The following is a 16,297-nucleotide window of genomic DNA, read 5'->3' on the forward strand; positions in this document are numbered from 1 at the left end:
TTGTTCTTTATTTTGCTTTAGTTGTTGTTACTACTATTCTTTGAGAGCTGATAAAAGTGTATGAAATGAGAGTTTGAAGTATGGGTGACACAAATATAGTTCTCTTATCTGATTTGTGCAGTTATATCATTTGTTATATCATTTACATGTAAGATTACATGGACATGTGATGTAATCTTACATGTAGTCCTGTGTCTCTTTAAGGTCTGGATGACTGTGAGTGTGTGAGAGAAAGGAAGAAGCAGAGAGCGAGGGAGACGGTGAGTGCACATAGAAATAGGGAAATAAATAAAAATGAGGAAGAGAAAGAGGGCGGGCTTTCACAGCTGTTGTTCTGCTGTGTTTCCTCTGATAGTGGACTTGGCTGTACTCCCAGTTCTTTAGGTAAAAGATTCAAAACACAATTACTTTCAATGCTTTTTTTTTTATGAAAGACAAGGTGGAAGTATGCAAAGCAACCCATTCTGGATTTCCACCAATAAATATTATCATTTTTCTTTCAAATTTATATGCATAATTGAATTATTTTACTTATATATATATATATATTAGAGGATAAAGCATGCTGACTATTATTGTGGTTATACTTTAGATATACAAGAATTAATTCCACCTTCATCCTTATTAAGCTGTCTCCCATCACATGAGTGTAAATGCTGACAGTGCTGACATGAGCTTCTTATATCTATATCAGCTTATGGCACACACTTTAATTCTTTAATCTGTTCTTCACCACTGACCCTTTGCGAGCTGCACTTGGCCAGGATGTGAAAGGGAAGGAACTTATTCTAGAATACTAATTGAGGGGAACAAAAGCCCCCGATGGGCCTTCACCCGTGATTCTCCAGGTGACCATGGCAACACTTAAAACCTGAAAGATAACGTTGTCTAGAATGTCAATGTGCTAAGAATGTCTCTTGTAGACATTTGCCCATGGACTCTTAATATATATATATATATATCCTTTTGTGCCTATTGCCCACATGCTTACATAATGGATTCCTCTTCAGAGCAGATGTGCAAAGCACTGTTGAAGTTACTATCCATTTTTTTAACATGACAAGGCATTTTTCTCATACAAGTCCAGTCTTTTACCCTCAGGTACAGTCTGCTCTAGTAATGCAACTGTTAGTTAGCACGTAATAGAAAGGTGTGTCTCATCCACAGTACAAATTTCCATGAAAGCATATGCACGATAAAGCTTATTTAATACTTGTTTAAGCAACAAAGAGAAAAATGAACAGCTATGAATATGTCTGCCTTAAAAACCATCTCTCTCTCTTTTTTCTTTTTATCTTTGCGAGCATTACAATTAATTCCATGTGTCCGGGCTGTAGTGGACTGGCATATCACTTTGAAATAAATATTTGTTTTAGAGGAAAATATAAATGCCCTATAAGTCCAAACATCATCCAGAACATTGGACTGATGATAAGTACATTAACCTCTGATAATCCAATATAAAACATCTATCTCTAACTACTAAATGACAACTAATTATTATTTTGAATGTAACCTAAAGCAATGCAACTCTTTTGCTATATCACCAATGATAACGATAGGAAATGTTAAGAAATCAGAATATTAGAATGATTTCTAATATGTAATGACAGATTCAGCCTTACCAGGAATAAAATTCAATTTAAATTGTATTCAAATAGAGTATTAGTGTACAATTAAGTGAGAATCTAAACCATTGTTGCAGAGACTGTTAGAAATTATATACAATACTATAACAGTTTATAATAAGTATATATATATATATATATATATATATATATAAAGGACACCTCAAATCAGTTTCTGGATGCAATTCAGTTACAAGATGCCAAAATTAGCCCATAAGAGCATAATCCTTCAAATGACCTTGGTGTTGAGAAGACTATACTTGCTGAGATCCAGGAAATCAAAAACAGGAACCTCTCAAAGCATACATATATTTATATATGGTACAGCTATATGGAGTAACATACATTAGCTCAGTGTGGAGCTTACATAACCCCATGCTCTCTGGTTTTCTAAAAATATGAGCATCGAATATGGTTGTCACGTAAGTCATAAGGCACTCAAGTTCACTGCACCTTTCACAAGAGTATTTTTCTATGTATCCAGAATTGTTTGTCAGTTTAAAAAGCATAGGCCATATGAATATAAATTGAAACCACTGTTATCATAAATGCTACTTCTTAAGCTTAAATCATGCTTTGAAAAAACACAAATAATTAAATCAAATTGCAGTTTCTTGAAAAAAAAAAAGGCCAAAGTCTTGAAAAGCTGACTGCCTCTTGAGTTATGGGTAGTACTTTGATTCCTACTGTTGCCATATTGAGGTTTTATGATTTCCCCATTCATTTTTGTACAAGAGGCACATCTCCTCACCCTGTTCTGTCTCTGGATAAGTATGTTCTAGTCTATGAACACTAAAACATTCTTTGCGGTTATTGGACATAAGAGCTGCCCTTTTTCTTCACCAAATGACACATCATGAAATGCTGGCCCTGGGAGATTTCAAATTTGAACCACAGCTCTTTAGTTTAAATCCAACAAGAACCCAATTTCCCCTCTGGACAAGGCTAAGAGCAGCATGTTTCACATTCCAGATCCCAGTCTCTTTGATTTCTTGGCAGAGCTTTGCCTGTCCCAGAGTTCAATGTTCTGTTTACTCATTTGTCTATTTGCATTTGCTTGCATGACCAACCCATCATGATGATCCATTTCATGACATATCAGCAGAAAGAATGCTACCGCAAATGTAATAAATGAGACCGTAATTAGCACAACACAAGACGCAAAAGTGCAAAAATAAGCTACATGCTAACACTAGCCATGCATGTTTAACATTGCAGATGCTGTAAACAATGGCTTACAAAGTATGTCTTGTACATTTGATAAAGGTTATTAAGGAATTGGGCTGCCCAGCTTTAAAATGACTAAAAATTTATATTAACTTAAATTAAATTAAATTTAAAATGGGTGATAAATTTGAAACAAATTATTCAGACCAGTTTTGTGAAATGACCAATTCAGAAAACATTTGTTACTTTTGTAATAAACACTTATTAATAGAGGATAAACAATGTTTTCAATGAATAAAGTCTTACATTTCGGTCTATTCCTCTCACAAAACTATCAAAAAGTCTTATATAGAGCAAAACTCATATTAAGCAATTTTCCTATTCTTTTATGCAAACTTTCTACAGACCAGACTGTAAAAAAAATTACAAATAAAAAAGCTAAAGAGTAATTAATATCACCTATCCTTGTTGTTGCTGGATTGCGCAACCACTTCCAGTTTACAAGATACCCAAGACTGAACTTGAACTATCATTTATCACAGTGTCTGTTGGAGTCAATAAGAATTAAAGACAGTGCGGTCTACTGGCATGGGCATGTTACGGAGGATATTTAGCAAAAGAGGTTTACAAAGACTTTCCAGGAGGCCCGAACTTTTCCGATAAAAGCAGAGTGGGGTTTCTTAAGAACTACTTTAGGTTATTAAAGCAAACAAGTCGATTCAACTGAATGAATCCAGAGTGATGAATCCGTGTTGTTGTCGGCAACAAACCTTAAACCCACATAAATAAACATTGTAAGTAATATCTGCTTAGCATAAGCGATGTCTAACAATTAGTCAACATCCCTTCGGATAAGCATTCTGCGTTTATGGTAAGACACAGTGCCTTTCCTTCATCAAGCTTGACATTTGTAATGAATTGCGTGCTTATGGAAAGAAATGCTTTGGGGTTGTTGAAACAACCACTCCATGTATGTTTTAAGTTAATGTAGGTGGCATCCGTACCATTGAATACAACAAGGTAAATTCAGTTCTATTCATTTTTGAACACTGTATATGATATGCATTTGACAAGCTTTGTATATTGACTCAAAGTTCCCAACATTAAACTTTGGCAACTTTATGCACCACAAAACAATCTCAGCTTTCACTGCTTAAAATATAGTCTAAGTTCTGGTGCATTTGACTAGGGTTTTGAAAAACCAAGTTCCTTCAAACCTAAGTCATCCAAACCTAAGAAACCAAATCACGGAAAGTTGTTTTCTGTGAAAGGGCTGTTTTGGACTGGAAATTGTTCACTACGTAGCAATGTGCACACATATTTTACTGCAACCTGCTGTACACATGCTCAACACACCAGTGCAGAGACCACTTGGCTGGTTTGTAACATGTGACTGGTGACTACTGGACAAAGTCCATAAGTAGAGCTATGATCTCCTGGATGCTACACAACAACCCTGTGCAGAAGCTTTACGCAGCACTGCAGCCAAGCAGGATGAGCTGTAATTGCAGGCTGATTCATTCACTCTATAGGTGTTTCGGAGGACACCATGTTCCAGACCAGTCAAGACAAAACCATGATGACCCATGGCATGTCACGGTTAATCTTGCAGACTAACATAATGGAAAAACATAGAGGTTTCCATAGAGGCCTGCTCTGCCACAGCAGAACAGTACAGTGTTCTTCATTCAGTCATTGAATGATTGAAACAATCAGGATACATTAAATTACGCTGACAAAAAGTGCCAGTTAAAGTATAGACCCTTAAGGTTGCAAATTACTAATCCTTATCATTTATGTACATTCATTTGTAGTTCTATACAGAAACATAAGCAAGAAAGATGTCTTTTGACCCAACAATGGGTGAGTAATTCACGCTATTATTTTAGGTTCCTTCATAAATCCCCATTTTGCAAAAGATAATGTTGATGAATAGATATATAGTTCAGCTCACTATGTGTAGAAAAAAATAGACTTAGCACTGAAACTCAACTTGCACCTTTTGCTACATTCCTGATATGCAGAACTCTGCTAGGGCGGACATTGTGAATGCTATAATCTGTTAATATGGGTGATAAAATAATTACACGGAGCTTTGCATGCGGTGTGAGAAAGGCCTAAGTCATGCACAGATTCAGCTCGGCCCATATGGGCTGACGGGCACTGATATAACAAGGGCAAACGCTGCAGAGGGCAGACTACTGTTGACAGGTTCTGTCATTATCTCAATGGACGTCATTGGCAGGGTGTGAGAAGATAAGACAATAAAGGCCAAGCACATTTCACAGGGCTCACCTCTGTATCATCATATAAACAACTCCTGCTGGTGCTTTCCATGTCATTCCATTCTCATAAACAATGAAGGCAAAACTAAATTTACTGGGAAATATCAATAAATTTCTCTTTAATAAATGTCTCTAATTTTCATAAACGCACAGTTTAATATAATATAATATAATATATAACAACTGTCAGTTTGTGTATATAATTTTATTCAACAGTTCAGTAAATAAGAAGTTAATATTGTGTTATATTTTAAACACAAAATTGTCTGTTTTCGCTGTTTGGCTGGCATAAATATTACCTATTAAAGTCGAAGCAGAACTGTTATGCTTCTCCGAGCAACACACAGAATGCATCTCGCACAAGCCTAATTTCTGAATTAATCCGCGTTTTGAACAAATCCTTTGTATCAATGATTCAATGGCCCAATCATTAAAAGAGACAGTTACATAATTCCTGAATGGATCAGCTGCTTGAACAAATCAAATGAATGAATGCCTCAATTACAAGATATTTACCGACACCTACTGGTTTCTTATTTAGTCTAAATAAAAATTATTGAGTCTCATTTCATAAAAAAAGGTCATATTCACATTTTAATAAAAATCTATATTAATAAAAAATAATAATTTAGAAAATATTTGGTGTATCTTTAAAATAAAGGCAAAAGGACTAGGGATTGTTTGTTCTTTCTACTACATTACACAAGATTTGAAAGCACTGGAAGTGGTGAAAGTTATTTCACTTCAAGACAGTTACCAGCAGAGACTTTTGAGGTCATGAAAACAAATGCCTTGGATGAAATCAAACTCCGGCTGCAGATCTTTTGAGAGTTTGTGCGATCATCTATGTTCAGCCTATGCATGTCATTTTTTCATATTCAGTACAAACCTGTACAATAGAATAACTGTCATTTCACTTTTAACTGCAGCGAAGGTGTTGTGTAGAGTATAATCAATTAAAATGGCCTTGGGGGAAATAAGGATACAGTCCCTAATGTCTGCAATTAAAATGCTATTATGTCTGCCTTGGCAGCCACTTCAACATGATCAGACCTCACATTTGCCCTGAGGTAAACACAGCTGAAGCCATCCAAAGAGTGTTTTGTCAAATCAACAAACCATGACCCCGTGAGGCTGTTTCACAAGCTACCATGGCAGTTTTATTTCACAAGCAAATGATCTGACCTCTCTTCTAATACTTTGGACATACATTTTTGTTGAAGGCCTGCCAGAGTCAACAACATTTACCCCACAGCAGACGCCCTGAACACTGTTTAAAGGGACAGTTAACCCAAAACATGACAGTTATGTCATCATTTACTTACTCTTGTGTTATCCAAAACCTGGTACACAAAAGATGGTGCACTGCCATTCAAGGTTTGTGTTGGTAAAAGTCTCACATATGCTCATTATATATACTTTTTTTTTATTTTTATTTTATTTTTTGAGACATAGTAGAAATAAAAAAATTAAGCTGTGATCATGAAAAAACAAATATTATTATGCTAAAAGCTTTTTGAAATCTTGATAAAAAAAAAGTTTTGTGGAAACTGCAGTTTATTATTAACTGACAAATCCATCTTAGCTCTTCTTCGTGCTTATGAGAGAAATAAAAGTGTATGATTCATGCATGAGTTGATTATTTTGAGTGAGTTCCTAATTAGTTCACAGGAGACGAAGACCAAAAAATAATAAAGTAGCAAATTTTCTTATGAGACTTGCAATACAGCATATGAGTCAAATGAGCTACTTTTATGATACTTTTGCATCCTTTTTGAAGCTTGAAAGCCTTCATTGTTATTGCATTAAAAAGAGCAACAAGTATATTCTTCAAACTGTTTCCTTTTGTGTTTGACAGAAGTAATAAAGTCATTTTGGCTGTGTATATAAAATATTCATTGCTTATTTTCACCTGTTCTTTACAAATCCCACCAATTACTGATAAAGTAGCATTTTAGACAATATTTTAAGACTCCCTTTTCATTGGTGAATGAACCCCACCTGTTTCCATTTTAAAAAATGACAGCACATGATTGTCAGTGACATTAATTGGTCTCTTTTAGATTATATGACAGCACAATGTCTCTTTATTAGCCTATCTTAGCATTTAGTCCATCGTCCCAGATCATGAACTCTAAGGCACTCCAGTGTCCTCAATAAATATGTTTGTGTTATGGCTATAGCACGGCCGCTCTGGATCAGTGAATGCCAGTGCTGGGTGGGCTTGTAGACAGTGCCTGTCACTACCCTGAACCCTGATTCTGGGAACAGGAGCACCTTATACCAGACAACTAAGCCTGGACTGGCCCCTAGCCTCTGGCTCACTGTCAACTCTCCACCGGCCCAGTCTCAACAATGCTGCTATTCAGTTAGCCAATTAAATGGATATTATACACCTCTGTGCATGTTTATCTGACTATGACAAGTAAATTACTGAACAAGCCTCTGCCATGAAGACAGTTGACCTGTTAAGCCACTGAGAAACTTGATCCACCTGTTGCATTTTATTACAACACCTCATCTACTGTCTGCAAGTCATTTATTACAAACAGCTTGTGTTAAGGGTAGTGCTCGCTACATTGAGAAGCACATGTGGACTCATAATCCAAATAATCATGCAAATGACTTGTACTCACAGCACAAGCTCAGTGAAGGTTTCATTTTCAGACCAGCTGCATGACTGAATGCATTGAGTGTGTTACATCAAAAGGCCACACTCACTCAAGTAATTAGCGGAGACATTATCAATTCATTAGGCTTTATGTCTATGATTGACAAAATTGATAGCACATGATCTAAGGCAGACAGAATGTCTGTACTGCTATTCACTGACTAAAGCAGCTTTAATGATTCTTTTGAAATATAGCAAAGGCCGTAAGCAATATCACACAAGATGCAGTGCTGTTTGGGGGTTATAAATCACAACCATGTGGATATTCAGACAAAAGGCACAAAAAAAAAAAAAAAAAAAAATAATAATAATATATATATATATATATATATATATATATATATATATATATATATATATATATATATATATATATATATATGCACATTGAAAAATCCAGAAAGTTTATTAATAAAACAGTTCAGTTATTTTCGATTAGTCAGGTGTTTACCAGGCATAGGTTAAAAAGTTGGTCCTTTTTTTTCTTTTTCTTTTTTTGAGTGAGCCCAATTAGTGATTTGGATATGTACACCGACTCTTTTTCTTTTTCCCCTTTTGCTTTCATACAGTTAATCACACAACATTAATATTGAGTAATAACCATTACATTAGAACAATTCAATTAGAAAGGAAATTACAATAATTTATAGCTCACAAGGGTAACAATTAATTTTTGCATTTTTTTTTTTTAAATGAGACATGCTCATTGATGTATGCAGCTTGACAATATAATTTCCAAAATCAATTACAGCCAGTATATGTAGTGATGTTCATATATGAATCGGTGTTTTTGAACAAATTCGTTAAGTAAATTATTCAGTCATAAAGAGAATACATTTTGTTTCTGAATGAATGAATAAGTTAAGTGAATGGTGAATCATTCCTCAATAAATTAAAAATTGCTGAATTTGGAATACTATGTACTTTGGTTTTCTATTTACTTGCTAATAATTTTCTTTCTATGCCAAGAATTCAGCAAATGTATTCGGATGGATCAGTTTATTGAATGGGTCAGTGACTCTTGTCACTTGTACTGTTTGGACATTGTTGTCATAAAATCATAAAAACTGGGTCTGTTCCCCTGAATAGCAAGGTCAAAATATTAAAAAATAAATAAAATAAAAAAATATCGGACCCACTTTATATTAAGTGGCCTTAACTACTATGTACTTACATTTTAATTAATAATTTAGTACAATATACTTATTATGTACATACATGTTTTTACATTGTACTTATGTTTTAAAAAAAACCTACATGTAATTACATCTGTATTTAATTTCTGTAATAACATTTATAATTACACTGTTGACCCATACTTTACACCTTAACCCACCCTTAAACTTACCCATACCTCCAACCCTCTCCCTAACCTTTCCCCATCCCACCTCAATAGCAGCAAAAGTGTTTTACAATACAATATGAACACAATAAGTACATTGTACTTATTTTTTTATGTAAGTATATAGTAGTAAAGGCCACCTAATATAAAGTGGGACCAACATGGAATCTGATTGCGTTTAAACCAGAAACTGCAAAATAAATGAACAAAAACTAAAAGTTATGTCACAGCATTGCAGTCTGTGATTAATTTGTCACATTGTCGCTGATTGTTCCAAATCTGATCCAATCAGCATTTACAGTTTTGTTGTTCTTTTGAAACAGAAGTCTTACTGAAGTGCTCTGGCTTCTGTTGACACAGCTGGGAGTGCTAATCGTGTCTTCAGATTGTGGTTTAATGCATGTATAACTGATCTTCTTTGTAGTGATGATCGTGTCAAATAAATACGCCTGTGAGGCCACCGAGAGCCAGGGATGGATGGGAATAAGGCTCAGAAGTTCCAGGCCTGGGGTTTCTCAAAGCCTTGATTTCTTCACGCAAATAGTGAAGAAATCGCCTGACATTCTCAAAACAACATTGAAAGGAAGACCATTCAGCCAAAACCACCAGACCCTCATGACCCCTGGACTTTTATGTAACAGTCTGCTTCGTGTTCCTTTCCGGAAAATGTCCTGCAGGGTTTAGGAGGATCCCTTGGAAAATAGTTTCATCTTCTGATACGTTTTTGTCCTCTTCTGTAGACTTGGCGGTGTACAGAGGTTCATTGTTAGGATTTTTTGGCATATCAGTACTACTTAGGTATATTGATAGGGACTGCTCTAGTCTCTGCTTCAACAAGTCTTCAACGTTTTGAGAAAGAATAAAAAGCTATAGCTCTCATGTGGCGAACATTAGCTCTCTTTCCTCATGTGATATGCTGGATGCCTTTTATTAGTTGTGGCTCCCTATTTCATTCTGGCTGGACACAAAGTGTGCAGACAAACATGTGACTTTGTATGCGATAGATGAGTGAGCAGCTATCCATCCTTCCATCCATCCTTCCATCCATCTATCTATCTCTGTAGCACATATTCAGAATTCTTGTTAAAAAATTTTTAAAGAAGAAGCCAAAAGTTCTGGCTTGGATGGAGGTTTGAGAACGAGCAGTTCTGACTTGTGTTTGTTCATCTGTTTGGTCAGAGATACTGGGGTCAGTCTGGGCAAGGCTGAGGGTTCAGATGTTATCTCACATTAGCATAGACCTTGAAGAATCACACAGTGTTGTCTTTTCATGATGTTTTGCAAGATTTTGCACACCCTGCATTTGGACTTGGTTTTGGGTTGTGATGTAGAATGTTGCTCTCAAGAGTCTTGCCCAATAATGTGTCAGTTTCTTTGTGCAGAACAAAACTCGTTCGTTTTCTTCTTTGTTCATATGTTTTTCTCGGTCTTATATTTCTTGCATCAATATGAGCATAACATAACATAATTTTTTTTTTTTTTAATTGCACTATATTTAGAACTTAAATATGAGTTTGTTGGTGTTAAATGTTGATTTAAGCAGTTAGAACATATATATATTTTAAACTAATGCAATATATATATATATATATATATATATATATATATATATATATATATATATATAGTGCACTTAAATGTGTTATGCAATCACCAATTTCCATTCTGCGGGCACCAGAAACACACCTTTTTATTTAAATCCCCACGGATAATTTCCAGAAATGCTGGCTCTGACACTATAGTGTATCATGAGCTGTTCAGCTTGGCATGTCTGGATCCATGTCTCTGCGTGTCTGGAGACGTGGATTACATTTTTGCATATTAAGTATATAGACAGGCATTTTAGCAATATATCCGAGGGTTTAGTGGACAGGACGTATTGTTGGCAGGACCTCTGTTAGTCTGTGTTCTACGTAATATTAAACAGCCACACCTTTCTTATCGTTGTTCCATCAATAACACCATGTTCCTTTCTTAAGACATAAGGAACTTTTGTGTGAAACACAAACAAGTCAGTATTAAGTCTGCAAGGAGTGTGAAGTGTGAAATATTATACAGTGTAAGGAGGAGAGAAAGGAGTCCTCAGACACTACAGTGCCTATTTTAGAAAAAATGCTGGGATCACTGGGAAAGTATCCCTTGGCATAGAACGACCGTCCAACATGAAAAAAAAGAGCATTTCCTGTCATGGAATACAAGAATGAGTTGGTGTACAGACTAACAATGGCTATTTGATGATATTAGAACAGAGGGCTGTTGAACTCTGTGTGTTTAGTAACTGGGACTGTGAAGAGTCTTTTGGCCAGAGGTCCAATGCAGACTGCTCCTGTTTATATCCCCACACCAGGCTCATAAAGAAAAGCTAATTATGTAGACTGTAACCTTTCACTGCCACGTAAAAAACTGAGGACACCCCGATAAAGAAAACGAAACATTAACTGGCACACTGGACTCAAAACATCCTAGTAAGGTTAAGAGGTTTATTGTCCTGTCGTAAAACAGATGTGAGATTATATCCTAAGCAACAACTTTATTGCATTTTAAAAATCAGAACAACCATAAATAAGGTTCCATTTAAATTGCATATCATATTAAAGAGCCACACAGATGGGAAATCAAAAATGACCTCTATTACAGTGTATGATGTAGCTGTCCATCAGTGTAAACAATGTGCAAAGTAATTAAACCAAAAAGTACACGATTTATAAAGTTATTGGCTTCTAAAGTAAGGAGTCGACTCTGAATCACTGAAACGAGTCGTTATAGATTTCAAATCTTTTTCCCATCTCTATGTACGTCACTAGGAACACTTTGCGTAATAATCTCCGCCTACCGTCTTGGGAGAAACAAAACTCTGACCTGCCCCACCCCCACACACAGACGCTCTGTTTGGTGTGATAGCATCATGTCAAGGAGACAGTGTGTTTTTAATTGTAAAGGCAAGTTTGTTTTATTTTCACTGCCAAAGAATGAAAATCAGAAGAACCAATGGCTAAAATTCATTTTTACCACAATACCAGAGCAGTACAACAAATCCCTTTTTCTTGTGTTCACAAAATTTCACTGATGACTGTTTTTCTAATCTCGGTGAGTACAAGGCAGGATTTTCAAAGCGTTTGGCCATTAAAAAAGGGGTTCATTACAAACTTTATTTAGACCAACAAGCATCTCCGAATTACAACGCGAAGTATGATTATGAAGTTATGTGTCTGTTTTCTCCCGAGCGTCTTATCAGTATGTGTGCTGTCTGCAGCCTGTCTGCGCTGATCTTCATTTACAAACACGCACTTGAATACGCACACACAGAAGAAAAAGCAGCGAGACTGTACAAGTTTTTTTTATTTTACTGTTTGCTTCGCGGTGAGAGGAATAAGACAAAATTCACCCCAAAAAGATGCTAACGCATTGTTTACCATGAAGTTGTGTGCGGAACAACCAATCAAACCTATGTCAGTTGACCAATCAGAACACAGTATGCTACCGAAAGGTGGGGTTTAAGGAAACTGAATCTTTTGAACAGCTTCTCGCGAACCGTTTGGGGATCTCTGAGAATTGAGGTAATTTTAAAATGATATTTTGACAAAATGACAATGTTTTTTAACCTTGGATGGATTTAAACCTATTGTACAGGACTTATAAACAGTGATAGGAAGCTTAGAATTTTCATCTTACTGGCTCTTTAATATTTATTGCATCATATTTAGGACTCAACAAGGACATTTAAATATGCTTGTTTTAGATATTTATCTGGGCTGTTGGATTATTTATTTATTTCATGCATTTTTCTATCTATTCTTTTTAATTAATTTCATAATTATGCATTAACAAATAATTTCATGATCTGCATATCATGTCATTAAAGTATTATTTCACATTAAAGTGTGAAAAAAATTAAATTTACAGCTCTACTTTTCATATGTGTATTTGTTCTCTTAAATTCAATATCATGAGACAGATTTTTACAACAAGTGTTGCTATGGCAACTTTTTCCTTTTTCATATGAAACGTCTTATTACTATATCATGCCATGCTTCTTTTATTAGTCATTCAGATCTTTTCATTTACAATAGTTTCAAATATGAATTGTATATACCCAAGTAAAAAATGATTTGCTGACTCTTTTTACTCCATTTATCTACTGCTGTCAAAACTTAAGATAGCAATTTGAGCAGATATGCGGTGTCTTGCTGTCAAAGAAAAAAAAATATCAGCTACTAAGACAGTATGACAGGCTACCTATAAACATTTAACCCTTATCTCTGCTACGCTGACAGGGAATATTTCTAAAGTGAAATCCAAAGGTGTTGTTTTACAGTAACAACACATGGAATACGTTCTCATCATCTGGCTGCAAATGTCCATTAAATATAGTTCTGACTTTTTGTTTTAATACCTGGCTTTAGCTGTCTATTTCTCCACTAGGCCTTATCTCTAACTCTTCTGCAGACTAAACGTTTCAAACACTATCAGATTAGCAAACTATCCTGGTGTACTGTATGTTTCTTTAGTTTGGAGAGCATGGTTTTGTGGAAAATAATACACTTTGAGCTTGATCTCTATTAGCTAGTTTTGCCAAATACCTGCTGTGGATGGTTTGCATTCCATTTTTGACACTTTACATTTGCCATAAGATGGCAAAAAGCATGAGAAAAATGCTTTTGGTTTTGGTGATTGTTTAAAACAGTAAATGATAGAACAACAGGAAGGGATAAAGGAAAATAATAATGTTTTTTTAATTTTTTTTGTGAAGAGGCAGTTGGAAAAGAAGAAAAGATGATTGCTCATGGAAGAGATGAGTTTTCGGTTGTTTCTTGAGCATTGTTAGGGATTTGGCAATCCGGAGTTTAATATGTCAAACATCACATTGGCTTGTTCCAAAATTCAATATTATGCACACACACACTGTCAAACATGACACTGCAGCAAGTGTTAAAGGTTTATGGGATTTAAATGCATCCAGGGCTGTTTTGGAAACTCCTGTGACTATACAATTTTATAAACATGCATATTATCCGGAGTGGAATTTGTTTTGCTGCATACTTCAGCTATGAGGTGAAAGACTATGCCAGGATGGTATGTAAATTCCCCATAGTTTGTAAATGAATGGGTGTTTTGCAAATCGTACTGGCTGGGGCAAAACAAATCCGCATGCATTTTATGTGAAAAAAAAAAGAAAAAAAAAAGAGCTTGAATATTTGCACACAATCATTGCATGAACCTGGTGAGCAATGAATGGGGCGTATTTAAGAAGTGAGAACTGCTTTAAATGGGACTGACTCAAGATCCTCTTAAAGGCATGTTCTTCATACCAATCTACACATTCCTGGAACCCTACTGAGACTGCAAGCCACCCTGTTCTTAAATAACACAGTTGAGCGTGGTCCTTAATCATGTTTTTATCAAGAATTGGTAATAACTAGTATTGGCTGATGTTTATATTGAGATTGTGTAACATTAATTGGTGTTGGCTTAGTGGTTGGCAATTAATAAATGATGAATTACAACCCAAACCCATTAAAAGAGCTTGCTTCAAGTGAAATGGTAGTGTTAACACTTAAAAAAAGATACTTAAAGTCATTCATGAGCAGTCATCTAGGAGATGGTCAGAATTACATAAGTGGAACCACAGCATGTTGTTGTCATCAAACTCGAACATCCCAACGTTGACAATCACAGCTCTGGCAGAGATGTTTGTGGTTTTAGATGATTGTGCAGAAGCAGGTGTGTGACATACAAGAGAAGTTTCACATACCTGTGGAAGAACAGCAGTATGGACAGCATGGTTTGGTCAATGTTGCTGTTGCAGATGCCCTCGTTGAGCAGGTAACAGGGGTCCCGGACCACCGACTCCAGCGAGTCCTGTCTCATGATGTTGTTGATCTTGTCTGTGTTTAGGTTCTGAAAGTGAAGCTGGTCTCGGAGCTGTCTGAAGTGGTTGACGGATGTAGGGCTCCCCAGGCTGGTGTGACCCTCTCGGCCCGGCTCAGGCTCGCAGCCATTGGCCAGATCCAGACAGCAGCTGCAGCAGTCCAGGCCGATGGGCGAACGGCACTCCTCGTTTGACATCAGGTCAAGTTCCCCCTCATGGGAGTCAGACAACAGCCGTGACAGGTTCTCCTCCACCTGCTCCCAGGTGATCTTCAAGCACGCCTCCTTCCTACTCTCGTCCACCTTCTGCGAGCAAGTGTGACAGATGCCACGGGAAAAGAAGCAGTTGTGTTCTTCCTCAGTGTGAGAGTGTGTGTGAGCACACACGCAACGCAGGTTTTTATATGCCTGATGCAGCGGGAATGCGTTTGAAAGAAAAACCAGAAGCTGCTTGTTTTTTTTTTTCTTCTCGCTGTCTCCTGCCCCGGACTTTTTCCTGCCCCTGTGCGTGCATACAGTGCAGACAGCGAGAGAGGAGGTGGAGGGATGGAGAAGAGGGCTGGAGAGGAGGGAGGAGGAATCTCTCTGATTGGTGAAGAATGCTGAGCAGTTCACAAAAAGACCCCGCCTACTTTCCCCTCAACATCACAATCAGGGCGGAGCAAAGTTAGGAAGAGAGTAAAAGCATGCTCTTTAACGTGCACTTCAGAGCTGCCAGGGGCGGAACCCTGAGAGAAACATTTAGTACTTCCCCTGTTTATATCACTAAATCAAACACAAATGTCGTTTTTCCTTACTGGTTTGGTCTCACTTTCCACTTTCCTAGTGTGCAGTGTTCTGTGTCCAGTGATTCATTGCTAAAATGTTTTGTCGTGTTTGCCTTTTACCAATTATTATCATTATGGTAACACTTAAGAATAGGTAACACATATTAGTTGCTTATTAGCATGCATATTACTAGATTATTAGCCATGTATTAGCGCTAATTAAAAACATATTAATGCCTTATTCTGCTTGACCTTATTCTACATCCCTAATCTTAACCAATACCTAAACTACTACCTTACTACCTATTACTAACTATTAATAAGCAGCAAATGAAGAATTGAGAAAAATGTCATAGTTAATAGTTAACAAGTGTTACCTATTGTAAAGTGTTACCTATTATTTGATCGAGGTTAAAGGTCAGTGATCCCATTTATTTTGTCTATTAAATTCCTGTTGCAGGGAGAGGTTTTGACAGTTTGTTTACTGTAAGTGAATCAGATTTAGAACTTTGCGTAAATAGGATGCCTATCATATTGCTTAACATGATAAAGTAAAAATGTTGACATAA

At 36.3% G+C, this 16,297-nt stretch overlaps 1 protein-coding gene across 1 annotated transcript in view; it reads right to left on the bottom strand.

Annotated features, from left to right (window-relative positions):
* The window catches only part of LOC113057712 (TSC22 domain family protein 3-like), a 31,899-nt gene extending 16,600 nt beyond the window's left edge, over positions 1 to 15,299 (bottom strand). Inside the window, exon 1 of the mRNA XM_026225205.1 lies at positions 14,846 to 15,299. Within this exon, the coding sequence (XP_026080990.1) occupies positions 14,846 to 15,159 (314 nt within the window). The 5' untranslated portion in view covers positions 15,160 to 15,299. The remainder of the gene's footprint in view (positions 1 to 14,845) is intronic.
* Positions 15,300 to 16,297: the final 998 nt, after the last annotated feature.

Source organism: Carassius auratus, chromosome 39 (assembly GCF_003368295.1).
Source record: "Carassius auratus strain Wakin chromosome 39, ASM336829v1, whole genome shotgun sequence".
In the NCBI taxonomy this organism is placed as follows: Eukaryota; Metazoa; Chordata; class Actinopteri; order Cypriniformes; family Cyprinidae; genus Carassius; species Carassius auratus.